Genomic DNA, 26,676 nt, shown 5'->3' on the forward strand with positions numbered 1-26,676 from the left:
AAGGTGGGCGGGGCCAAGGGTGGGCGCGCGCTGTTGGCGCCACTCTCTCACCCCCACCAGAGGGCGCCAACCTCGTCCTTCAAACCACCCTAAAAAAAAGTCGCTTTTCGTCACCATTTATCCAATTTTTATTAATTCCAGTGGCACTAATACAGGCGGCGATGGGCACGACGGACAGTCACGCTGCAGATAAGGCATCCTCACCCCCTCTGTGTCTCTCTCTCTCTCTCTGTCTCCCTGTTTTCCTCATGCTCCTGTTCCCCCCCACCCCCACTTTGGGCCATTCTGCAGCAGTATTTTTTTTTTTTTGAAGTCAAATAAATACAGAATTGGGCAGACCTAGTGGAAATGTTTTAGTTACAATGGCAAAGATGAGTCATGTGCAACACAGAAACCTATAAGGCTTTTTTTTTTTTTTTCTTTTTTTTTTGTCATTTGTTTTCCATATTTGAAGTTCTCAAAATCGCTATGAAACCCATTAATTAACAAGATGGTGGTCACGGGCGTCTAACCCTCTCCGCATGGGTGATAACGCTAATTAATTCAATTTTTCCTGTTCTCCCAGAGAGTTCCATGAGTTTCATTAGAGTTTATCCAGGAAGTTGTCGAGGGCAGGGATGCCTTCCTTCAGCCCTTTGCGTTTGCGGGTCTCGGCCACCACCTGGCAGGGTCGGCTGGCGCTGTCGAAGGGGTCCCCGGGCAGGATCTGCCAGTGGTCGAAGACGCACTGGGGGAAAGCCTGGCCCCCCGTGTTGGACCTCAAATCTGCTGTGAAACCTGGGAGGAACACAAGAGAAAAGTGAGGTGGGATGGGAATGGTCATAGTTCGATGTCACTTCCATGGATAGACCAGAGGAACCCAAAGCAGCTCCCAAAAACCTCCCAAGATTCCAACCAGTGTGAGGTGGGGATGGAAAAAAGGCTCCAGAAGACCTTAGAGCCCCTTGCAGGGCCTAAAGGGGCTCCAAGAGAGCTGGAGAGTGACTTGGGACAAGGCACGGAGGGACAGGACACAGGGAATGGCTCCCAGTGCCAGAGGGCAGGGCTGGATGGGATATTGGGAAGGAATTGCTGGCTGGGAGGGTGGCGAGGCCCTGGCACAGGGTGCCCTGGATCCCTGGAAGTGTCCAAGGCCACCCGGGGATCGTGGAAGGTGTCCCTGCCCATGGAAGGACGTGGAACTGGAAGACCTTGCAAAGTCTCCCATGCAAAATAATCTGCAACCTTGGTCTCCTCTCCCAAGCAACAAGTGAGAGGACCAGAGGAAACACCCATAAATTGTCCCAGGGGAGGGCTGGAGATTAGGAAAAGTTTCTTCTCCAAAAGGGTGGCCAGCCCTGGCACAGCTGCCCGAGGCAGTGTCTGAGTCCCATCCCTGGAGGGATTTCAAAGCCATGAGGATGTGGGGACATGGTTTGGTGCCGGGTGAACAGCTGAACTCAAGATCTCCTGAGCTCCTTCCCAACGCTCTCCCTTCTCCCTCCCAGGCTGGCTCCAGGACTCACCGAAGGACTCATTGACAGGCAGGTAGGCCTTGACTACGAACATGGGGGTCCCAGCCACCTGGGTCTCCTCAAACACGTGGCCACGCTTCCTGTTGAGCACCCCGTAGATGCCTCCGACCACCTGCTCCGGGCACTACAGGAGGGAGAGGAGTCAGGACTGCACACCCACCTCTGTCCCCCCCACCCCTGCGGGCTGGCAGGGGCTCCTCACCTGGATCTCCACCAGGTAGATGGGCTCCATGAGGCGAGGCTGGGCAGTGAGCACGCAGGCGTAGAGGCAGCGCCGGGCCGTGGGGATGATCTGGCCGCCGCCGCGGTGGATGGCGTCGGCGTGCAGGGTCACGTCGTGCACGTCGAAGCGCACGGCGCGCATGTTCTCCTCACACAGCACCCCCTGCGAGGCCACAGAGGGGGTCAGACACCACCAGCCCAGGGCAGGCAGCATTCCCACACCGGGATGCTGCTCCCCGGGCTCACAGGAGCTCCATGGAAGCGGTTCCTAGAGCACCAAGGAGCTGCTTGGCCACTCCACCTCCTTGCTGAGGGATGAACCTTCAAACCTACAAAGGCTGGACTTGTGGAAGTCTTTCCCAACCTAAGGGTTCTGGGGAGCACCAGCTCCCACCTCTGGGCCACTGCTGCAGCACCCTCATCATCAGCTCTGAGGTCCGAGCCACAAGAGCTGACACACATTGATGGTGCTGAAACCCAAATAATTTGGCCAGGGAAAACAGGTTTTTTGTCCCAGTAATGTCAAAGAAGTTGTTGGCTTGGAATCTCCTTCAGACTGAAAGTAGTACACAGGAGAATTAATCCTTCCTGTTGCTGTTCCCAGTCTGTCATCTTATCCTGCCATCCTCTCCTGTCTAACCCTGAAAAATAATTGCTACGTAAGGCCAGATCTCTTGTCAAGACTCTCAGAGCACCTTTCCCTCTGATGCCAGTTGTGCTCTTCACCTGGACTGTTCCTGCCTCAGAGATGCTGCATTTTGCTCAATGAGAAGCACAAAAGCCACAAAGTTCAGTTCATGGTACTACGATGGGTTTCTCTGCAATGCTGAGAGAAAGCTTTGAGGCTAAGTGTGCCTGAACTGCTACAAGACCTTCACTCCAGCTGCCACCAAGTTTTGTTTAACCTACAAGATGCTGAACTACAAATTTTTTGCAGCGTGACCGTTTTTCCAAACAAACAGGAGGATGAGCAGAGCCACGGGCACCACCCAGACCAAGACCCCAGTCCTCACCTCCTTGGTGGCCCACTGGAAGCCGGCCACCACGCTGTCCTTGATCTCGTTGAGGTACTGCACTCCCTTGGTGATGTCGGTGAGGATGTTGGGGCCGGTGCCGTCGGGCCCGAAGCACCAGATTTTCCTGGCCTCGGTGACGTCCCACTCGTACTTCTCGGCCAGGTACCGCGCCCGCTGCTTCAGCTCCTGCCGGGCCGACACCTCGCCCTTGTCGATGTCCTCAGCCAGGCCATCGGGGAAGGGCCGGGCCTTCATGTACAGCCGGTTGTGTTTGTTGGGGGACTTGGAAAGGCACATCACGTTGGACTCCTCGCTGACCGTCTCGCGGTAGGACACCACAGGATCCGATTTCTGCGGGGACAGAGAGGGGCTGTGAGGCACCAAACCCCAGCCAAACCCCCACGCCGAGCTCAGTGACCACTCAGCCTCTCTACCTTAATGGGGATGCAGGCGTGGTCCTCCTCCAGGTCCTTGAGGCAGATCTCCAGGTGCAGCTCCCCGGCGCCAGCGATGATGTGCTCCCCAGACTCCTCAATGATGCACTGGGAACACCAGGAACAGCGGGTGAGGCTTCGGAATGAGCCACAGCCAGAAACATCAGCAACTCTGTGTTGTGTCTGACCCACAGAGCTCCTTCCAGATGCTCTTCCCACTGATCTGGGGGTGTCACAGCACCAACCCAGGGTGCAAGGCAGCACTTTGGCAGGGCTGGGACCAACACTCAACTCAAGGCTTTGCCAGGACTGGAGGCAGCGGGCCCAGCACTTGTCCCCCTGGATCCATTCCGGCCACTCACCTGCACCATGGGGTCAGACTTGGCCAGGCGCTTCAGCCCCTCCACCAGCTTGGGCAGGTCGGCCGGGTTCTTGGCCTCCACGGCCACGCGCACCACGGGGCTGACGCTGAACTTCATGACTCTCATGTTGTGGGCGTGCTCGAAGGTGGTGATGGTTCCAGTCTTCACAAGGAACTGGTCCACGCCGACCAGCCCCACGATGTTTCCACAAGGCACGTCCTCGATGGGCTCCACGTAGCGGCCCATCATGAGAATGGTCCTAAAGGGAAAGGTGGGTTAGTGAGGTTGGGAAGGGGACCAGATCCCACTCAGCAGAGACTTGCAGCCCATAACCAAGCACACTGACAGGCCTCAGACACAAAAGAAGTCTTAAGACAGCACCACAACCCCAAAGCACACCCCAGCCAGGACATACCTTTGAATTGGCTTCAGGTACAGATCCTCCTTCTTGCCAGGTGTGTAGTTTGGTCCCATGATTCTGACTTTCAAGCCAGTTGAGACGAGACCAGAGAAGACACGGCCGAAAGCGTAGAAACGTCCTTTGTCGGAGGTTGGCACCATTTTGGAGATGTACATCATCAGGGGGCCTTTGGGGTCACAGTTCTTAATGCCTGGGAGGGGGAGAGAGAGACACCAGCTTAGCCCAGAGTTACTGATGTATCTGGCACCAACCCCAAAACCCCCACATGGGACCTGCACCCGCTGTCCCAGCCCAAGGGCTTCTGTCTAGACAAGAAGAAATGGAGAATGCCTTCCCACTGCCAGAGGGCAGGGCTGGATGGGAGATTGGGAAGAATTCCTCCCTGGGAGGGTGGGCAGGCCCTGGCACAGGGTGCCCAGAGCAGCTGGGGCTGCCCCTGGATCCCTGGAAGCGCCCAAGGCCAGGCTGGACATTGGGGCTTGGAGCAGCCTGGGACAGTGGGAGGTGCCCCTGCCACAGCAGGGGATGGGGCTGGATGACTCTCAAGTTCCCTTCCAACCCCACCTGTTCTGTGATACAATGGAAGATCACACCACCAAGAGATGTTTTCAATAAATCCAGGCTCAGCTGAACCCTCTGGCTACTCTCAGGTTACTCAGCCAGTTCAGTCCGCCAGAACAGAGCTGTGAGCCACTAAACCTGTTTGGCCCATGCTATAAAAGCTACAGACTCAAGAATTCCAGACACTCCTGAGTCATTCATGTGGACAACAAGCCAGTTAGAAGTCTGCTGGAGCTGAGGCCTGGCTGCAAAGCAGCAACTCATCCTACCTATGGCAGCCTCATCGTCAGGGGGGCCCTCGTAGAGCAGCTCGCAGCGATACTTCTGGGCTGTGACGGGGGAAGGCAGGTGGATGGTGATCATCTGCAGCAGGGCATCTCCAGCTGGCAGCCACCGCCTCATCACGGCCTGGGCAGAGCAGCAGGACCCAGTCAGAGTGTTCACAGCGGGGATTCACCTCCCCGTCCTTCCCCACCTCCCAAGTGGGTTGATGGTGACACAACTGGAGCAGCACAACTGCTCAGCTGCTCCCCAAAGGACTCAGACCAGCCTCACCTTCAGCAGGGGTTTGCCCTCCTTGTCCTTGTCCTCACTGTCCAGCTTGATGTCCAGTTTCTCAATCAGTTTAGCCGCCTCTTCCTTCTTGAAGTTCATGATTGCATCGAAAACCTGCAACAAGAGCAGCCGTTGGCAGCGCTGCTGTGACCCGGTTTGGATCTGCAGTGGCACCGCTGCGCCTGCAGAGAATTCCTGTTCCTCCTCAGCGCCCAGCCTCCCTCCAGCAGACACAGCCCATCTGTCCCAGGGTACCCAGATGTGTCAGACAGCTGAATTTCTTCAATCAAACAAGTCAGGTCAAAGTGAAGAAATTTTCCATCATCACGCACGGAACGGATGCGGAGAGTGGGAGGCGCCGGCCAGGGAGGAACCCTGAGGAACTCACCTTGAAGATGGGGTCAAGGATGAGCTGGCAGAAGGTCCTGGGCAGTTTCTTTCCATCAGGGCTGGTGGCAGATTTGCTGAACTTGCCGGTAGCAGGGTCAAAGTATCTGCAGAGAGAAGGAAATCAGACAACTGTCCACGCTTAGGTCAGCTACAGACACATGGCTTGTTCTGCCTGCTCAGGAAGAGGCATTCCTTGCCTTCCCCCTCATCCACGTTTCCAGCACTACCAAAATGTTCTTAACTCCTGTTAAATCAGGCACAACCACACCCTCCCCCTTCACCCACCCTCTGCAGTGTCAGGCTGCAGCCATGCAGAGCTGATCTGGAATTCCAGTCACCACCATTCCCTCCTCACCTGTCTCCCCACAGCTTCTTCATCATGTCCTCAACTTTCTTGGCACGCTCGGCTGGGCTGAGCTGGGCATCTCCCTTGGCAGCAAACTTTGCCACGTACATCTCAGCAAACTGCTTCAGGGTGAAGGCCCAGCCGTGCAGGCCCGAGCCGAAGCCCACGGTCCCGAGCACCGGGTCAATCTGAGAGGGAACAGCAGAGCTGGGTCAGGGGAACAGCTCTGAGTCCATTCCATCCCAAAACCACTCCAGTACAAAGAGTCTTGGACACTGGGACTCTCAAGCAGTTCTGTCCCACTGACCACCTCTCAGGTCCGGGACAGGCACCATTTTAGCTTTGCACCACAGAACTGGGCTGGTTTTCCTCCACTCCCACCAGGTGTGTGCTCCAACAGCTTAGATCCACATGCAGGCAGGATTCCCATCCTTCCCAGGAGGATCGGGAAGGCATGGACACCTCCAGCATGCAAGAATACAGCAAAAGCTTTTTCTCAGAACCTGTGCCCCACAGCCCTGCTCCCTTCCCAGGAACCCAGCAGGAGCAGAGCAGGTGGGAAGGGACCTTAAAGCCCATCTCATTCCACCCCCTTCCACTATCCCAGGTTGATCCAAGCCCCGTCCAACCTGGCCTTGGACACTTCCAGGGATTGGGCAGCCACAGCTGCTCTGGGCAACAATCCCAGCCTTTATTTGCTCAGGCCTTGAACAAGAGCTTTGGGAGGGGAGCCAGCGAGAGCCCCAAGCCCAGAGAGTTCAGGCACCTTTGAGATTCCCCCTTCACTTCTCCGCCTGGGATAAGGAATGACCACTGAGGAGGGAACTGCTCCCTCTCACCACGGTGGCTCATTCCAAGCCCAGCGCTCAGAGCCACCCCTCACCATGATGTTGCCCATGGGGCCGCTTTCTCCCTCTCCGTAGGTGGAGATGATGACGTTGACGTTCTCCACGATGCGCTGGAAGGTCTGGTACAGCTCTTCTGGCTCCAGCTGCAGCTCCAGCAGCGCCCGGTCCATCTTGTTCATCATCAGCACGGGCTTGATCCTCTCGGCGATGGCCTGACGCAGCACAGTCTCTGTCTGCACGCACACACCTGCCAAACACAGGGAATTAGTGGGGAATTAGTTATGCTCCTCTCCAAATTCCCCCAAAACTGCTCCAGCTGCAGAAAACCTTACCAGAGACACAGTCCACAACGACCAGGGCACCGTCAGTGACCCGCAGAGCTGCAGTGACCTCTGAGGAGAAGTCCACATGCCCAGGGGAGTCAATGAGGTTGATCAAGAAACCAGAACCATCCTTGCTCTGCTTGATGAAGGCCAAGTCGTTCTCAGAGAGTTCATAAAACAGAGAAATAGCTCTGAAATACACAACAAACTATTAGAATTATGATCTGGGTTAATCCTCCCTAAAGCTCAGAAACATTCTGCCCCACACAAACAGCTGCCACCACTGGATGTGGCACCCAGTGCTCTGCTCTGGTTCACAAGGTGGTGACTGATAACAGGTTGGAGTCGATGACCTTGAAGATCTTTTCCCACCTAAATGCTGGGCTCCAGGATTTCCTGAAGTGTACTCGTGGGAGACCAATGTGGGAGATAACAGAAGCACAGGGCTACAATCTGCCCTTCCTAAACCATGACATCCTCCAGCATCCCAACCTCCTCCAACTCTCTGCAGTTCTCAAGCACCCAAAGAGGGTTCTATTCCCAAATGAAGGATTTAGGGTTTTTCTACTAATCCCATCTATGTTCTCCACCCCTTTTCAGGACCCTCAGGATCCTCACAGCCACCAGATACATCCCCAGAGATGCTCCCAAGAGTCTCCACACCACATCCACAGGACATCCAACAATCCTGGTGCTAAACTGGGAGGGGGAAGCTGCTGCTTCCCCAGTGCCCACCAAGGAATCGCTCAGTGGCTGAGCAGAAGCCAACCAACACTCGGTGCATCATTCAAGACCCTCAGGAGCACGAGATGAGCTTCTGGACTAGAGCAGAGCCCTACAGCATCTTCTTCCACCTCCTGGATGAGTCAAACTCCCCAGAGCTCAGCTCAGGGAACACCAGGAGCCTGAAGGGAGGGCACTCACGTGGATTTGATGGTGATGCACCGTTCCTGCTCGTCCTTGCGGGTGTCGGTGAACCGGGTCTCCCCGGCGCGTGCCGAGGCAATGATGCCGGCCTTGCACACCAGGGAGTCCGTCAGCGTGGATTTGCCGTGGTCCACGTGGGCGATCACGGACATGTTCCTGATGTTGGCCTTTTTGTCCATGATGGCCCGTATCTGGTCTACTGTGAAGTTCACCTTGAGGGAGGAGATGAGGGGGACTCAGTGTGTACGGAAACAGCTCTGGCAATTCCAAGGAATCCCAATCTCCCATAAATATCTGCCATGGTCACGGTGACACCAACTTTGCCTGGGTGACAACACAGCCCGCAGCAAAGGCACCGCAGCGGGGCTGCGGCACCAACCCCTCCCTGCCCCAGTGTCCCCCAAGCCGCGGTGTCAGCGGGTGCTGGGCGCAAAACGTCCCCAAAACCGAGCCCGGGCAGGTGCCGGTGACAGTGACAGCCCAGACCGCAGCGTTACATAAGGCACGACCGGCACCGCAGCGCCCCGTCCCCGGCGCCACCACCGCGCTGCCACATCAGCGCGACCGCTCCAGCGCCCCGCGGGGCAGCGGCAGCCCCGGCACCGACACCGGCGGCTCCTGCCGGCGCCGGGGGTGACACGGCCGCCCGGGCCGGCCCCCTCCCGCCGCCCCACCCTCTCCCCGCAGCCGCGGCCCAGCCCGGCAGCACAGGCCGCAGCCGCCGCCGTGGGATCCGCAGCGCTCGCGGAACCGCCATCCCCGGCGATACAGGAAGCGCGACGGCCGCTCATCCCCCCGGGAGCGGCGGCGGCCAGCAGGAGCTCACCATGGTGGCGGATGGCGGCGGATGCTGCGGGGCGGGGGGGTCGCGGCAATGGCGGTGGCTCGGCCCTGTCTCGCTGGCGAGCGCAGAGCGGGCGGAAGAGAGCGCTGACGTCAGCCGGTGCCCTCTTATAGGGCGGCACCGCCGGGGGGCAGGGCCTGCGCCGAGCGCGTGCGTGGCCGCGCCGCTCTATCCGGCGGACTCTATGGTCGGGAGGCTGTTCCGCCTCGCCGACCACGTGCGTGTCACCGCGGCCGCACCGGGACTACAGCGGGGCGACACCGGGGGAACAGCGACCGGGCTGCAGCCAGGGGAACGTCCGCCCGTCCCGCTGCCGGTGTGGCAACCGGCCCGGGGCACCGGGGTCGGTGAGGCCGCCCTCGGAGCGGTGAGAGCCCCGCTGCCGGTGTCACCGAGCGGCAGGCGAGCACGAGGGCTCGGCCACAGGGAGAAGGCGGTAGGGCTGAGCCCGGTGTCAGCGTCGGTGGCAGGCACCGGTCCCGGGCACCGGTGGGTCCGGCCCGCCCCGCCCCGGTCCCGCAGGGTGCCCGCACTGCGCACGCTCCGCGCGCACCGGGGGTACCGGTGCTGCAGCGCCCCCTGCGGGCGGGGAGGAGCGCGGAGGCACCGGGACCGAGCGGGGGGACCCGCGGGACCGGCACCGGCCTGCCCCCCCCGCCGGGCAGGGGCTGTCACGGAGCCGCAGGGCTCGGGCTCCGAGCCGTCGCCGTGCGCCCTCGTCGGCGTTAAAGCTTACAAAAATCATGGAGTCATGGAATGCTCTGGGTGGGAAGGGACGTGAAGGAACATCCAGTGCCACCCTGCCAGGCAGGGGCACTTCCCACTGTCCCAGGCTGTTCCCAGCCCCAGTGTCCAGCCTGGCCTTGGGCACTGCCAGGGATCCAGGGGCAGCCCCAGCTGCTCTGGGCACCCTGGGCCAGGGCCTGCCCACCCTCCCAGGGAACAATTCCTGCCCAATCTCCCATCCAGCCCTGCCCTCTGGCACTGGGAAGCCATTCCCTGTGTCCTGTCCCTCCGTCCTGTGTCCCAAGCCTCTCTCCATATTTCTTGTCAGCCCCTTCAGGCCCACAAATAAGTCACCCCAAAGCTGCTCCAGGCTGAACAACCCCAATTCAGCCTAAATCCAAGACACGGTCCCCAGACGGCCTCACCGGCAGCTCCCAAATTCCCAGCACATTCCCAGCCTGCCTGTGTCAGGCAGGGACAGACAGGACAGCGATGGAGCTACACCCAGGACGGATTTGGCCCCGGCTCTCCCACCGTGACAGGATGAATTATCGGCCTTTGGGGTTTCCATAGCAATCCAGGATTTTTAGCACCAACCCTGGCTTTTGCCAGCCTGGAAGGGAAAGCTGGGAAACCTGATTAACATCCTGGTCTTCCTGAGAAACTGTTAATTGCCTTTTCGTTTAATTAGTATGTGGGGTTGATGGCAAGGAAAGTGCTGGAAAACCTCTCCCAGTGCAGCGTTCCACCCCAAACACTGGAGTTACCACTGAAGATCATCGAGTCCAAACCCTGGCCCTGCACCAACACCCCAACAATCCCACCCTGTCCCAGAGCGTTCTCCCAACACTCCTGGAGCTCTGGCAGGGTTGGGAATGTGCCCATTCCATGGGGAGCCTGGGCAGTGCCCAGCAGTCTCTGGGGGAAGAACCTTTCCCTGAGATCCATCCCAAATTCCCCTGACACAGCTCCAGCCATTCCCTGGGCCCTGTCCCTGCTCCCAGAGAGCAGAGATCGGAGCTGCCCATCAGGAGGAAGCTGCAGACTGCAATATATTATCTATATCTATCATTATACATATTGGTATTATCATTATTATTATATAAAAGGTATTTTTAATAAGCGATGAGTTAATTTGCAGAAGGGGGCACAAACGCTGACTGGGGCGGGACGGCTGGGGGTTCTCTGGGATGTTGCTGCCACGGAGCCGATTTTGGCCAGGAGACTCCCTTCCCCAGCCCAACCTTCCCGCGGGAACCGGGGCACCGGGACCTTTCCCCAGCCCCCCCTTCCCGCGGGAACCGGGGCACCGGGACCTTTCCCCAGCCCCATCCCTCCCCTCTCAGAGCCCGCAGCCTCCTCCAGGATACCCCCAGCGCTTCCCTCCTCAACGGGGACGGCCCGCAGGACTCCAGGACGGCGGCGGAGCCTCGGGCCGAGCCCACCGGGCTCCACCGACCCTGCCCTGCCCCGGGGCACCCACCTGCCGCCATCTTGGGGGCAGCACCCACCGCCTGCCCACCCGCTCCCCCCTCCCGTAGTGCCTGCGGGGCCGCCTCCGTCCCCGCCCCCGCCGCTCCCACCCCCGCTGCCCCCGGTGTCCCCCCGGTGCGTCCCCGGTTTACGGAGCGCGGCCCCTTTAAGACTGCCGGGAGGGCGTGGCCTGGCGGGGCGTGGCTCGGGGGCGTGGCCGGGGAGCGAGGAGCGCGCGCGCGGATTGGGCGGCGCTCGCGGCGCGGCCCCGCCCCTCAGCGCGGGGGCGTCACGTGACCCGGCGGCGGCGCCCGGCGCGGTGGACGCTGGAGGCCCAAGATGGCGGCGGAGCTGGTGGAGGCGAAGGTGAGGGAAGCGGCGCCGCCGCCCCGCCTGCGGGGCCCGGCCGGCACCGGGCGGCTCCTGGCGAGGGGGGGGACGGCGGGAGGCGGCGCTGCGAACCGCGGGGGCGGCGCTCCGGGGCCGCCCCCTCTCCTTTTCACCTCAGGGGCTGCCCCGCCCCGGCCTCAGGGCCGCAGCCCCCGCCGGATCTACCGGAGCCGAACCGGGCTGGGCCGGGCCGAGCCGCGGTGCCGCCCGCCCTCCTCGGGTCTGCCCCCGGCCCGGGCCTCCCCCGGTAATTCCCGGGATTAAGGATGGCTGGTGCTGCCCCCGCGCCCCCCGCCCCGGCCGGGCCCGCCCCGGGTCCTGCTGCCCGGTTCGGCGGTGGGGCCGCTCCGTGCGGAGCTGCCCGGCGGGCGGGGGTCGGGGGAGGCGCTGGGACGGGCAGTGCCCGGGGCTGGGGCGGCCCCTGAGGCTCCTCTGGGATGGGGTGAAGCAAATCCATGCTTGGAGTTGTGTTTCCAAGGCGGTTTTTGCCTCGCTTCAGGCCCCGGGGGTTTTCCCGTTTCCCTCGGGATCCCTGTTCTGTGGGAGCTGGGACAGCGCCGGGGAGCGGCCGGTGCCCCCCGGGGCAGCCGGTGCTGAGGGCGGTTAAGGAGCAACGGCAGCGGCCGGGGAGCGTTCCCTGGGAAGTGTTCCCAAGGAAGTGTTCCCTGGGAAGCGTTCCCCGGCTGCAGGATCAGCTCCTCAGCAGGGATGCGGCTGGACGGCCGCAGGAATCCCATCGGGAGAGGCTCGGGGTGGGGGGCTCTGCCCTCCCTCTGCTCCTGGGATTCCGGAGTGCTTCCCAGGCGTTGTGGTCGCCTCGCAGGTTTTTGGTGGGATCTGAGCTGTCCCACACGAGGCTTCCTCGGGGGAGGAAGACCCAGGAGTGTCGGGAGTCTCAGCAATCCATGTGCTCTCCCTGCTCGCAGGGGGCAGGTCGAGCCCTCGGTGGCACGTTTGCTTTGTCTGGGGTTTGTTGTTGTGTTGCTGCTCAAATCTCCTCATCCTGCTGGGCCTTAATTCCTCCAAAATGGAAACTCTTGGCTCCAACTCCAAGAGTCCTGGGTGAGGTGCTCTAGGAGTGATTCCTACACGAGGAATTCCTGTCTCTCGTGCTCCTGGGATGCCCTGGTACCTCCTGCTGCTGTGTCTTGATAAATTTATCTTTCCAAATACACCTTTTATCCTCAAATCCCGCGGGGAGAACAACACACTCTCCATTTCCTAACACAATTTAATGATCCTGGTGGGATTTGATCAGACTTGATGATCTTGGAGATCTTTTCCAACCTTAATGATCCTGATTCTATTTTTCAATTGAAGAAAACTGAGGCACAAAGTAGATTTATCCAGGATTTCACAGGTGGTGTCTGGTGGAGCAGCACCAGGAATCCAGAGCTCTGAAATCCTGAGTTTCTGGCAATTAAACATCTTTTCTCTCCTCTTTAGTCATCAGTCCTTTTTTTCCCCTCATCAGAGATATTTTGGGACACATCACGACTCCCAGAAGTTCTAACTACAGACAGTGACATAACAGCTTTTGGGTTTCCAGATTAAATGACATATGTAAGGGAAAAGGAGAAAATCAAATGGCATTTTCTCTCTCATCGAATTCCCACACATCCAAAAGTGGCTGTGAAATGTTTCTGGAAACACTTGTAGCTTTCTTAATTAAAAAAAAAAAAAAATTATAGTCTGTAGCTGTTTCATTCCAGGAAATGATCAGATCGTTAGATTCCACAGAAACCTGTCTTTTGTGCTTTCTTTTTAATCATTATTTAATTCAGGAGTGGGGTAGAGGTTGGGGAGGAGAGATCTGCTGGGTCTTTGCTGCTGGATTTTTTTTTTTTAGTGAGGTTTCTTCTTGAATTCCCATATTCCCCACAAACCAGGAAGGATGTGGAGTGAATATGTGTGGGTATCTATCAAGTTTATTTCCAGGACAACTTGAATTTTCAAACCCATTTACTTTATAAGCTCGTTTTTTGCAATTTTAAGGCTGTTTGGTGTTTAGGGAACTGAAATGCCAGCCTGGGCAGGCTGGAGCTGTGGGTTTAGCAGGAAGGTTTTTTGGTTTCTGATGGGAAGTTGTCTTCTGGCCTTTGAATCTGCTGACAGTTACAGGCCTGAATTGCTACAGAGAGGGGATTTTGGAAGACTGAGATGGGCTTTGCTGCTTATCAAGCACTGAAATTGATAATTCCAGTGTGACACCAAGGCAGCTCCCGGCTGGGATCACAGGGAAGTGCTTGGCATTGTTCTCCTGGGAACACATTGTTCTCTGTACTAATCTGAATATCCTTCCATACTGTAAAATATGTGATTTCTTTAAAGATCCCGTGGCTGTAGGGAGGATTCTGGAGGGGTTTTCCCATTCAGGTGCCTTGTAATACAGAGCTGGTGGCCCCAGTTCCCCTCAGCCTCACTCAGCTTGTAGTGATTTTCTTCCTCTGCCTTGAACTGTCACCATTTGGGATGAAGTTTTCCGTGTTTCCCTGGGAGGTTTGGATGCCTCAGGCTGGTGAAGGAGTTCATGTGCTCTTTCACAAGTGAGGCCTCTTGGTTTAGATCTCCTCTGAGGTCACTCCTGCTTCCTGCTGAGCTGTTTTGAGGATGCTTGGCATCTATCAAAGGGATTTTTGAGTCATTTGATGACTGTCCTGGTGGTTCTGTACTTCAGGTGATATTTCAGTGGGTGATCTCTGTGTTTGTGTTGCTCAAACAGGAGATGGGAACCAAATCAGGTGACAGCAGCGGGTCTGAACAGGTTTGGGGTCTTTCTTTGAGGGGGAATTTTTAATATCTTGCCTTCTAGTTATAAAGTGAGAACTGAACCTTTGCCTTTTATAACTATGAGAACATCTTTTAATTTTTTATCCCCTAGAACATGGTGATGAGTTTCCGAGTCTCAGATCTTCAGATGTTGCTGGGTTTTGTTGGCAGGAGTAAAAGCGGACTAAAACACGAACTAGTGACCCGAGCTTTGCAGCTGGTCCAGTTTGACTGCAGCCCTGAGGTGTTCAAGAAGATCAAGGAGCTCTACGAGACCCGCTACAACAAGAAGGGCTCGGACGTGGCGCAGCCGCCGCCGCCGCCGCAGCACCGGGCGGAGGCCCTGCCCCTGCACTCGTCCTACGACCGCGGCAGCGCCGTGGCTCGGACTCTGCCCACCACCAACATTGACTATCCTGCCCTCTATGGCAAATACCTGAACGGACTGGGCAGGTTGCCCCCCAAAGTGGCCAAGCCCGAGGTTCGCCTGGTGAAGCTGCCCTTTTATACCACCCTGGACGAGCTGTTGAAGCCGACAGAGTTAGGTGAGTTGGGAGTGCGGTGGTGGTGGTGAAAAACCTGTGTTTTCAAGGAGCTCTAAATCACGTGGCAGGAAAGGCTGATGGATGTGGTGGTGAGATCCCTCCTCTCCTCCATCTCTCTCCTCTCATGCTTGAAATTTACGGGGGAATATTTATCTCTGGGCTTGCCGGTGCTTAAAGGCAGCTGATAAAAGAGGGAGGGAGGCTTTTCACACTGAGAGAGAGTGCTGGGAAGGGGGGAATGGTTGTAAACTGAAAGAGGAGAGATTTAGATGGGATATTGGGAAGGAATTCCTCCCTGTGAGGGTGGGCAGGCCCTGGCACAGGGTGCCCAGAGCAGCTGTGGCTGCCCCTGGATCCCTGGCAGTGTCCAAGGCCAGGTTGGAGCAGCCTGGGACAGTGGGAGGTGTCCCTGCCTGTGGGATGGAATGGGATGATCCTTCAGGTCCCTTCTAACCCAAACCATCCTGTGCTCCTGTGATTTCCTCTCTTTCCTCAGACCTGGAATGAGGTCACTTTGGGATGTAACTTGGAATCCCACCTTGTTTGGCTCCTGTGGAATATGGTGCCATATTCTACACTAATGCTGGTTTTCAGCACTAAAAATCCTCTGACCTGAAGCATCCTATGGGTGAAGGAGGGTGGCAAACTGTATTTTTGACTATTTTTTGGTGTTTGTCACAGTTATTTGTGTGTGGTGCTGTGTATTTTGAGGGGTAACCAGTAAAACTGGAAGAAGAGCTTTTTCCCTGGGGTGTGGAGACTGATTTTTCATTATTTTAGTTTGGAGAAACAAAGAGTATTGTTAACTGCTGTTAAATAGAACGTTCTGGTAGCAAATTCAGTGTGTCAGAGGAGAAGTTGTGTTCTGCTGAGCGTCTCATAAATTAATGTGGTAATGTCAGAATTCTCTACTAAATGATTCTACAACTTGAGCTGGTCTGGCTTTGCTGAAAAAATATTTGTTATGGCTTGGAGGAGAAAAATAGATAAAGATTTGATTGTGCAGAAACAAAAAGAAAAAGGACTAATTAGTCAGATTTTATATAATTCCTTCTTCATTTGAAGGCGTTAATGCTGTGACAAAACAGCTGAGTGGTGATAGAGCCAAGCGAAAACATTATAATTGTTTGGGGAATGGGTTTGTTCAGTGTTAAATGCGTGTTAGTCAGCAATTCCAACATGGGATTTTGAAGGAAAACGCATTTCCAAGAGGTGGAAGCATCCAGGGACAGGAGAGCCTGGACACGCTCACCGTGGTTACCAGATTTTGTTCCAAGTTGACATTAAACCTCCCCTACATCAGCTCAGAGCTGAGGGCTCATTAAATGCAGCCTCTCCCCCTGGCAGGTGACACCTCCCCTGGGCCAGCCTGGTCCCTGGAGCGTTCCTGGCTGGTTTTCCCTTCTGGTGAGAGTGGTTTCTGTGGAGCCAGCAGGAGCTGGGCACCAGCAGATGTTCCGGTCTCGTGGTCCCAGCCAGCCCCCAGAACCCAACGACTCTTCCAGACCCTTCTTTTATTTCCCCAGCCTGGTGTCCTGCAACTCTAATTCCTTCTGGGACACTGATGGGAACGAAGAAGCCTTTGTGGCTCCCCAAAATTGGGGTTATCTCAGCCCTGTGTGTCTCAGCTGCTCCCCTTTGCTACTGAGCTCCTGGCAAACTCAAAATGTGCCACTGCCTGATATAAAACCCCAGATCCAGTTAGAAACCCCTTTCCCTGGGCTACAAAAGGGATATTTTAAGCATGTGGCCATGGTTGGAAGTAGGGGAGGTTTAAATTATGTGTTCCAGGCTTCAGCTGGAAGCACATTCCTTAATGAAAAGGCTCTCCTGCCTCTTGGAGATGATTGCCTTGGGATCAAAGGTGAGGTGGGTGCTGCCTCCTTTGGGCTGCAGGGCAGCAGAGTCCCTGGGGAATTCTCAAATAACTGTTATTCCTGCCTCAGCTAAAGGTGGTCCAGTTAAAAACAGATAAATTGGGTCCATTGTGGGCCAGCTGCAATCCCAGATTTGGGCAGTGCACACCCAGTTGGAGGGAATTTAAGGATGGAGTTTAATACCTGTTTTCCCTGGCTGCTCAGTAACAGCTGAACCCCTGATCAGGTACCCTGAGGTTCCTTCTCAGATTTTGGGCTTCTTTTCCAGCAGCAGTTTATATTTTTTATAAAGGAAGAGAGAGCTGATATAAATGCAAAATAAACCATGAGCAGCTTCTCACTTTTCCTAATCCGGTTTGCTTTGTCTTTGTGTGGCTGAACAATCAGCAGGACACAGTTTATGGGCAGGTTCTTAATCAGAAACATTAAAAGTACTTTTTGTTATTGTCCTTCTCAATCATCACTTTCTGAAAATACCTCATAAAATGCTTTATTTTCTGCTGGTTGTTTTGGCCAGGAGATATTTGGATGGAAACTGGAATTAAACAAAAGTTCCATAACGATATCTTAATTATTACTTTTAAAATTTATTTTTGCAAGCTCCGTTTGCATTTTTAAAGCAGAAAAGGGACCAAAGGGAAGCACCTGGAGTGACGCAGGTTGTCACCAGGTCTTCCAAGAGCTGCTGAGGTTTCATCTTTCCTTTATCTCCTCTTTTTCATACAAAAGTGCACTTTCCTACTTCTGAAATTCTGTTGGCTTTGAATAACCTTGCAATGGAAGTGATGCAAAGCAAAACACACAATTCTTGCTAAACAATTAAAAAAAAGCTGTTTTAGCACTTCCTCTTTGTGTTCCTCCCGTGACTTGCACCAGCTCAGGGTCTGAACTTTGCTTGGAGACACAAAACTGGAAATAAAACATGTTTGAGTTGAAGTAAAGGTTGTAACAGAAGTTTCCCACATCTCAGGCTTCATTTTCACCATATTAAATGCACTTGATGTTAAAATTATCAGTGTGCAAAAGGCCACAGTTAATGCTGGGTTCCAGTTAAGCCTCTCTGAGGGTGAGCTGCTGTCCCACCCTCAAGGTCAGGGGGTTGGAAGTCATGTTTTGTCTCTTCCAGCTGCTTTTTGTGCTGCTTTTTTATTATCTGAGCTAATCTTTTTTGTTGCTGGGGTTGTTTTCTTTCTTTTCCAGAACCCGCCTGCTCATGCAGGTGGTTTCATGCTTTTGTATCAGGCTCAGGTCTCCTCTTGGGCTTCTTGAGGATGTGGTCACACTGTGACACCACTGATGTGGTGAACTGATGGCTCTTGAATTATTTGGGGGGAGGAAAATAATGAAAAAAGAGAAAAATCAAACTCAAAGCCTGTGCTGGTTGTACTGAGCAGTGAGCAATCAATGAGCAAAGCTCTAATCAAAGCAGAATTGCCAAAACAGGTGAAAACTGCAATTCTGGCACAGGGTTGTGGGAGAAAACAAGACTTGGAGATAAACAGAGCATGACAATCACCTTGTGCTCAGAGCTGGTGTTATCACTTTGATGGACACTCTTTTCTTCCCTGCTCAGTTCCACAGAATAATGAGAAGCTTCAGGAAAGTCCGTGCATTTTTGCATTAACACCAAGACAAGTGGAGCTCATCAGAAATTCCAGGTACTTCTCACTGGGTATTAACAGTTCAAGAAAATACAGCTGCATAATTCCATAATTCCTCTGTGTTCCCTCCCTGTGGAAGCTTTTGTTCTCTGCAAGGAAACAGGATTTGTTTGAGGACACCAGGCTGCTTCCCATGTAAAGCAAAGAGCTTTGGGGGGGAGTGGGAGCTACAAATTCACCCATCCAGCTCCTTAAGTTTCACTTGTGCTGCTCTAATCTCCCTCTGGAATGGTGCATTTGGGCAGGAAAAGCGGGATGAAATCATCAATGACCTAAATTCTCTGCTGAGCTGGTGTTGTGAATGTCTGCAGCCTTTCCTTTGCATCCCAGGTTCAAAAGGCAGAGTGTGAGGCTGTTTGCATCTGAAAGGAAACTTCCTTGGTGGGGAGGGTGCTGTAGGAGCTGCCTAAAGAAACATCTTGGATTAGGATTTACCCTGACCTCTGTCAGATGCAACTTTTGAGTCAAACAAAGGCTCTCCTCAGAGGTGGCAGTGCAGGCAGGGAGGTTTCCTCTTGGCTGACCTGCTCCCTTCATGCAGAAGAATTCCTCCCAAAATTCAACATAAAACCTTGAAATATTTCTCTTTATGATAAAATAAAGAGCTGGAGAAAGAATATCTTGGTTATTTTGCCTCCTAGTAAAATACCCTTGGTCTGTCTTCCATTTCTTTCCTGATTGCAGTTAGAATCCTGTCAGGAATAGCCCTGCTGAAGGTTGCAATATTCACAGTGGTGCCTTAATGCTCAGTCCCTTGGTTTGCATGAACAGCTTTAGCTGAATAATTAAACACTGAGAGTCTTGAACACCGTCAGGTAAACCTGACCTTAAAACCCAGTTTTTATAAATTCTCACAAATCACCAGAAGGCACCTGAACAGTTTTAAAAATCCAGAGAAAAGCTGTAGGTTGGTGCATCAGGAAAAAAATAATAATTACAGGACCACTGACATTTGCAGGGGGAATTGTACAATTTAAATAAAGTTCTGGGTGGTAATTTTTTAGAAGTCTATTAAAAAAAATCAGGAACAACTGAAGTCCTTGAGTCTGGCAGCTGGTTTGGGTGATTTTTTTGGGGTAGGGTTTGGTTTTTTTACATAATTAATTTGAAATTTCTGTTCTTTAATTTACCAGGGACTTGCAACCCGGTGTGAAATCGGTTCAGGTGGTGCTAAGGTAGGTCTGGGCTGGGTTCATTGAACATCAGGGGCAGAGCAGGGGAGGAGGGAATGTTCCAGCAAAACCCAGCAAGTTTCAACACGGATTTCATGGCTCCAGAGAGAATTTCCAGTGAACTGTTTGTTCCTGGGCCTCACAGAAGCATCTTAAACTCTCCTTTTGAACCTCGAGCAGAAACAGCAGAGTCACACCTGGCTGGGCTCTGCTGAGGGAGCATGGATTGGGATTGGGATGGGGCCTGTGGGAGCTGGGGATGTGCAGAGTGTGGGGATATTATGGGATGTGTTGTTTCCCCCCAGAATCTGCTACACAGACACCAGTTCCCCTCAGGAGGATCAGTACCCTCCCAACATTGCCGTGAAGGTGAACCACAGCTACTGCTCCGTGCCAGTAAGGACTGGGGGATTGGGGAGGAAAATTTGGGGAATTTGGGAGGAAAATTTGGGGAATTTGGAAGGAAATTGCTTTCCTGATGAATGCCAGGGGTATAGAAGTGCACTGCTGAGTTTAAAGCTAATTTTCTGATGGATTGGCCATGTTGTTAATGAACTGTTCTGTATAAAAACTCGATCCTGTTTACTTTGAGCTCCAACTGTATTCAGCTCCTTCTCCCCCCATCCTTGAGACCTGGGGCCAAGTGGAATTCAGTGGAGCTGATCAATAGATGTACCTTGAGTAAAAAGTAAATCTCTGTATTTAACCTTGCTGCTTTAGGGCTACTACCCATCAAACAAACCCGGGGTGGAACCCAAGAGGCCCTGCCGGCCCATCAACCTCACCCACCTCATGTACCTGTCAGCAGCCACCAACCGCATCACGGTCACCTGGGGCAACTACGGCAAGGTGAGAGCCCAGGGAATGCCCAGAGCTCCCAGACAGCCCTGCAGAGCAGCCTGCCCATCCTCTCCCTTCTCTCTCTCCAGAGCTACTCGGTGGGGCTGTACCTGGTGCGGCAGATGACCTCGGCAGAGCTGCTGCAGAGGTTGAAAACCATCGGGATCAAACACCCGGAGCTCTGCAAAGCGCTGGGTGAGTGGCTCAGGAAGGGCCTGTCTGCACCTGCTGGGGAACAGCCACCACCATTTACACCTCTGCTTTCCTCCACTTGTATAAACCCCGCTTTTTATCTGAACAGACTTGCTGAGCTGTGTGTGAGTCGTGGGAGGTCACCCCAAACCCGTGGTTCTGGTGGCTCTGCAGCAGCTCTGTAGTTGGATTTAGGATTTGTCTCCGGTCGTGTCGTGCCGGTGTCGTTGTGACTGGAAGGGCTTCATGCCTTCACCCAAGTCAGTATGAGCAGCACTGACCCTCGTGATTTCCAAAGGAGATTTCTGGAGCAAGGGATCCTGGTGACAATGTCCTGCTGCCCCAGTCCCTGGGGATCCTTGGGGCTGGCAGTGGGATGTCACCAGCAGCACTTTGATATGTCTTGAGAGCTTCAGAGAAGAGATGGTCCCCACAGATGCTTATCCCAAACCACTCAGGTAAATCATCCTGGTATGAGGCACATGTAAAACATTACTGGAAATGAGGGGTAATTACCTTTCTGAGGTGGAATCTGACCTGGAGCTCATGAGTGTGGAAGATTCCCAGTTTTTCAAGTTAGTGGACAAAACCTTCTCACTGCTTAGGTCTGTGTGGGAGAACTGGCCCTGTGGATCCTGATGGTCTTTAAAACTGTCCAGATCCTGGAAAACTCTTCCCAAGGATAAGAAACAATCAGGGAATCTCAGAATGGTTTGAGTTGGAAGGACCTCAAAGCCCATCCAGTGCCACCCCTGCCATGGCAGGGACACCTCCCACTGTCCCAGGCTGCTCCAAGCCCCAATGTCCAGCCTGGCCTTGGGCACTGCCAGGGATCCAGGGGCAGCCCCAGCTGCTCTGGGCACCCTGTGCCAGGGCCTGCCCACCCTCCCAGGGAGGGATTTCTTCCTGACATCTGACCTAAATTTCCCCTCTTCGAGCCATTCCCCCTTGTCCTGTCACTGCAATTCCTGATGAAGAGCCCCTTCCCAGCATCCCTGCAGCCCCTTCAGGTACTGGAATGCCGCTGTGAGGTCTCCACTCAACCTTCTCTTCTCCAGGCTGAACTTTGTCAGCCTGTCACTCCTGAGGGTAGATTGTAGTTCATGAGGAAGGTGATGATTCCAGGTGTATCCAGCCTTCAGACACCTGGATTTCGGGGCAGACATCAGCTGTATTTGGTGACTTTAAATAAAACCAAATAAGAGCTATGTCTTATTTCAGCTCCTTTGTGTTTTCCTGCTGGGAAGTTGCTTGGATATCCAGAACTGGCCAACCTGAGGAGCTCCTAAACTTTGCTTTTCTAGCTCTGCTCTGCTCTGCAAATAATTCCCTGTCCCTGAAGCTGCCCTTTGGCTTCGGTCACATCTCACTGCTGACTCATCTTCTGCATAAAATTCTGTAGAATTTAATACAGGAACATGGTCTGAGAACAGATTATGGCTTTGGATCCAAAACAGCTCAGTCCTCATCGGGAGATCCTACAAAATTCTCCTTCCCATGTCTCCCAGTAATTGATGCACAGAGAAGGCTCTTACAAAGAACTTCATAAAAAATTAAGCTTGGATGAAAAGGCTCCTAATGTGAGGAAAACAAGCCCAAATCTTGTAATCTCCTGGGAATTTCACATCTGAGAAGTCCCTCTCTAATTAAAGCTGGGTGTTGCAGAGCTGCATGTAGCCTCATTGTCTGGGGACATTTTGTTATGATCTGAAAAGGTCAAAAGAAATGGTTGACTTGCTCCAAAGAAAAATGGTGATGGAAGTGTCAGAGGCAGTGGCAGACAGCAGTGGGAGCAGCAGCTCCTCCTCAGGAGTTGGGGAGCAGTTCAAAGCTCGTTTTGTTGATTTTTGCACCTTGGTGTGGGACCTGCCCACGTGGGACCTGCCCATCTGCTGCTTTCTTTGATTTCTCTGCTGTTCCTCTGGGTTCCCCTTCAGGCTGCAGCGGCGGGGGCAGGATTCCTCCTTTCCTAACATCTCATTCTTCCCAGATCTGTGCTGGATGGCTGCTGTGCCTGGTTGTGCATGGCTGCCTTGCTCTGAGCTGTCTGCCTGGGTACCTCTGGGCCTGCTTGTGGTTCCTGTGGAATGTTCTGCTGGAATAAAGGAGCTGGCCAGCGTAGAAGCCGAACGGTGACAGCGCAGCAGTGCTGAGAGGAGGCTTGATAACCTGGTGGAAAAAGGATGGGATGTGTTTTCCCTCCCAGTGTGACTGTTTGCTCACTTGTGGGGGGACTTGCTGTGAACTGAAAATGTCAGGGGGAGACATTTCCCCCCATTCAACTGCCACTGAGCTGAGGAGGGAATAAACCCCACCGTGCCTAGGCTGGAGCTGAATCCATGTGCTCATTGCCTCCCTCGCAGGGAAAATGATCTGTACACAGCCCAGGGCTGGGGTGAGCTGCTCCCCCTGTGCTGCACCTTGCTGCCAAGGGCTGAGTTTTGTTAAATGTTGTGCCCTCTGCTCTCTCTGCAGTGAAAGAGAAGCTACGCCTGGACCCAGACAGTGAAATCGCCACCACAGGTGTCCGAGTGTCACTCATCTGTCCGGTGAGGCCCTGCAGGGTCATGGAATCAGAGTTTGGGTTGGAAGGGAGCTTGAAACCATCCAGTGCCACCCCTTGCCATGGGCAAGGGACACCTTCCACTGTCCCAGGCTGCTGCAACCTGGCCTTGGGCACTTCCAGGGATCCAGGGGCAGCCACAGCTTCTCTGGGCACCCTGTGCCAGGGCCTCCCCACCCTCCCAGGGAACAATTCCTTCCCAATATTCCCTCTGGCAGTGGGAAGCCATTCCCTGTGTCCTGTCCCTCCATGCCTTGTCCCCAGTCCCTCTCCAGCTCTCCTGGAGCCCCTTCAGGCACTGGAAGGGCTGAACCCCCGCAGCTCTCCCAGTTTGCTCCAGAGCCGAGGGGCTCCAGCTCTGTTTTAGTCTGGTTTTGTCAAGAACCCAAACTGTGCTCCCAGACCAGCTCTGCAAACTCACAAATGTTTTTCCTTCCGAGGGGATGTGGGGGTTCCTTGCCAGGTGTCCTGGCTGATGCTCTGCTCTCTGGTCCCACAGCTGGTGAAGATGCGCCTGTCTGTGCCGTGCCGGGCCGAGACCTGCGCACACCTGCAGTGCTTTGATGCCGTCTTCTACCTACAGATGAATGAGAAAAAGCCCACATGGATGTGCCCTGTGTGTGACAAACCTGCCCCCTACGACCAGCTCATCATTGATGGGTGAGTTTTGCACCTCTGTGCCCCTTCCCCACTGGATGCAGCATCCACATCTTGGTTGAAGTTCACCTTGGAACTCCTGAAAGTTTATTCTGCTGGTGCACAATATTCTGTTTTCAGTGCTTTGCTGTGTTAGAGCAAGTGGGAATGGGCTGGGAGGGAACAGGCTTGTGCAGCACTTTTGGGGTGGGTTTGGCAGCAGCTTTGTTGCCCCCAAATGCTGGGAGCCTTTTGTGGACTGGGACCACCGACATTCTCGTGGTGCTGGCCAAGGACTGGTGGAACAACACATGTGGTTCCTGCCTGCTGGAAAATGATCTCCACCTTCGTGGCTGTGTGATTGGCCTCTACTGCAGGTTCCCTCAAGAGCAGGGAGAGTTTGGAGCGATGTTTGGGGTGCCTTCAGCTCCCCTGGCACAGGGAAGTGCACAGACCAGTCTGTTCCCAGACTCACCAAGGGTTCCTGGAGCGTCGCTGCCTTTGTGGGCCCTGGGTAGATCCAGGAGCTGTGGCTTTCCAGGCAGCCTGGAGCAGCCTCAGCACAGATAACCTGTTTGCTTTGTCCCCTGGCCAACCCCAACAGGAAAATCCAGTTCCTTGGAGATCTCTAACAGGGGAGGGATGAAGGGGAAGCTGCGAGGGGTTGGATTGTGGAACCCCCACGGATTGGCAGTGCCCGTGTCCTGCGTGAGGAGGAGCAGGATGTCACTGGGGAAGGCTCAGCAGACTTCTGTCCCTGCTCAGGGCTGGGGTTTGGTGCCCATTCTGTTGGGTGAGGGTCCTTTCCAGATTCCCTGGAAGTGAGAGAGGGAAGCTGGCACTCAACTGGAGTCAAGAAAGAGCCGGAGGCTCCTGAGCAAGGAGGGAGGTGGTTGGTCAGGTCTGGGATCCTCAGGGCCTCGTCAGCTTTTTGGGAGCTGCAGCTTGGTGGTTGCTGTGCTGGGTGATGGGATTGGCTGTGGAAACAATTCCTACAGGAGCTGGGGAAAGCTGAAACTCTCCCACTGGGGTGCCACAAAGTCTTCCTGAGCTTGGAAGACTTTCCACTAGGAGTTCTCCTTCCTCCTGGAGGAAAATGCTCATGTCCAGGAGGGAGTGAGGCCTGGCAGAGCAGCATTTCCAAATATCCCAGGCAAACGGTGGGACACAGGGAATAAAGCAAGTCCCCAGTTTCTCTGGAATCAGGGCCTCATTCCAGGTGTATTTTCATGGTTTTCCTGTTGCAGGAGGCTCTGTATGTTGTTCTGGTGGCTACTGTGGGGATTTGGGAAATAAAACTGGGAAGGAAGGGAAGTGCTGCTTGTTGGGTGGCTGACTTCCCGATGCCAAAGGATATCGCACCCTTTGCTAAAGCCTCGCTGGGAATGTCCCTGGGAATGTCCCTGCAGCAGCCCTGGGATGGGGCAGCAGCCTGGAAGCAGTGCCTGGGAAACTGGGTGAAGAGGCAAAGCTGTCTTTAATTGCACCTAATTAAGCTGGTAGTTGATGGTTTGGGTGCATGGACAGGAAGGGCTGGGATGGATCTGCACTGTCAGAACCTGCTCTGGTTTTATGGGGAATAAAGTCCATGACTCCGAGGGCTCTGAGCTCGGGAGCCAGCACCAGATTGCTTTTAAATGCAGGGTCACTGCACACACCCTGCTGATTGCCAGGGGTGTGACAGCTCCTCCTGTCCCCCCTGCAGGCTCCTGTCCAAGATCCTGACAGAATGTGAAGATGCAGACGAGATCGAGTACCTGGTGGATGGCTCCTGGTGCCCCATCCGAGCCGAGAAGGAGCGGAGCTGCAGCCCTCAGTGTCCAATCCTGGTTCTAGGTGAGTCTCCCTGGGGAGAGAGGCTGGAAACCCCTGGGGGAAATCACAGAATTCCAGAGTGGTTTGGGTTGGAAGGGACCTGCAGGGTCATCCTCCAGTCCCACTCCTGCCATGGAACACCTCCCACTGTCCCAGGCTGCTCCAAACCTCGTCCAACCTGGTCTTGGGCACTGCCAGGGATCCAGGGGCAGCCACAGCTGCTCTGGGCACGCTGTGCCAGGGCCTGCCCACCCTCACAGGGAGGAATTTCTCCCCAGTATTCCCTCTGGCACCGGGAAGCCATTCCCTGTGTCCAGTCCCTCCATCCCCTGTCCCCAGTCCCTCTGCAGCTCTCCTGGAGCCCCTTTAGGCCCTGCAAGGGGCTCTGAGCTCTCCCTGGAGCCTTCCCTTGTCCCTGCTGACCAGTCAGGAGCATTGGATCATCCCCTGAGCTGGACAGGAGGGGTTTCACTCCGTGCTTTGCCCCCCTCCTGTCGCAGGCTCCTCGGATGTGAACGGGCTGCTGGCCGCTCCCAACGGCAACGGCGACAACGGCAAAGCCACGGCGGACGTTGTGGATTTAACACTGGACAGCTCATCCTCGGAGGAGGATGAGGAGGAGGACGAGGAGGAGGATGATGACGATGAGGGACCCCAGCCCAAACGACGCTGCTCTTACGAGAAAGGTTTAGTCTCTGCCTGCTGACTGCAGCCACGGCTCGGAATTCCCAACGGACAGACTTGAATACTCTGGTGCTTATTAAACTGGAGGAGGGGGAGAACGTCCTCTCCCACCTCATCTCCCTCCCTCCCTCATCTCCTGTGACTTTCCTATTCCAAATTACTCATTAAAACGAGAGAGAAAAAAAAAAAAAAAAAACCCAAAACAAAAAAAAAAAAAAAAAAAAAAAAAAAAAACAACACAAACAAACAAAAACAAACAAAACAAAAACCATTGAGCTGCTTCTTGGTTGGAAAACGACCCCACTCAGAGCCTGACCCTGAACTGGAGCCTGAAGTAAGGAAAGTGTCTTAAGCCAGGCAGGATCCTCCCTCACCTGGATCCCGGGATCGGGGGAGCTCCCCTGCACACCTCCAGGACACCCACCCCTGCATCTCCAAAGGCGTGTGCAGTTTGATCCTCTTGTTAATTAACCATTCCTTAATTAATCTAAAGGTTTTGCTGGACGTGTGAGTCTGGGGCGGGGCGGGAGGGGGGAGCGGGGAGGGGTCTGGGGGGGTTCTATAACCCAG

The 26,676-nt window shown here is 54.6% G+C and overlaps 2 protein-coding genes and 1 non-coding gene across 3 annotated transcripts; 1 reads left to right on the top strand and 2 right to left on the bottom strand.

Annotated features, from left to right (window-relative positions):
* Positions 1 to 104: 104 nt before the first annotated feature.
* On the bottom strand, positions 105 to 8,854 carry EEF2 (eukaryotic translation elongation factor 2). The gene is made up of 15 exons (XM_032092791.1): positions 8,746 to 8,854; positions 7,917 to 8,131; positions 7,002 to 7,183; positions 6,705 to 6,916; positions 5,831 to 6,009; positions 5,474 to 5,579; positions 5,086 to 5,199; positions 4,800 to 4,938; positions 3,964 to 4,159; positions 3,549 to 3,807; positions 3,187 to 3,294; positions 2,750 to 3,103; positions 1,717 to 1,899; positions 1,506 to 1,638; positions 105 to 777 (listed from the first exon to the last, which is right to left on the bottom strand). The coding sequence occupies exons 1-15, from the start codon at positions 8,746 to 8,748 to the stop codon at positions 584 to 586; spliced, it is 2,577 nt and encodes an 858-aa protein (XP_031948682.1). The 5' UTR covers positions 8,749 to 8,854; the 3' UTR covers positions 105 to 583.
* On the bottom strand, positions 5,348 to 5,416 carry LOC116436151. The gene has a single exon (XR_004236966.1). It is a non-coding gene; the product is annotated as a small nucleolar RNA SNORD37 (small nucleolar RNA).
* Positions 8,855 to 11,200: 2,346 nt separating the features above from the next.
* PIAS4 (protein inhibitor of activated STAT 4) lies at positions 11,201 to 26,322 on the top strand. The gene is made up of 11 exons (XM_032092914.1): positions 11,201 to 11,328; positions 14,234 to 14,666; positions 18,117 to 18,201; positions 19,338 to 19,379; positions 19,682 to 19,772; positions 20,097 to 20,225; positions 20,306 to 20,411; positions 22,884 to 22,957; positions 23,471 to 23,631; positions 25,313 to 25,443; positions 25,923 to 26,322. Exons 1-11 carry the CDS (start codon positions 11,302 to 11,304, stop codon positions 26,126 to 26,128), a joined length of 1,485 nt encoding a protein of 494 aa, XP_031948805.1. The 5' UTR covers positions 11,201 to 11,301; the 3' UTR covers positions 26,129 to 26,322.
* The last annotated feature ends 354 nt before the right edge of the window (positions 26,323 to 26,676 follow it).

The sequence above is a fragment of the Corvus moneduloides genome, chromosome 28, assembly GCF_009650955.1.
Source record: "Corvus moneduloides isolate bCorMon1 chromosome 28, bCorMon1.pri, whole genome shotgun sequence".
Lineage (NCBI taxonomy): Eukaryota > Metazoa > Chordata > Aves > Passeriformes > Corvidae > Corvus > Corvus moneduloides.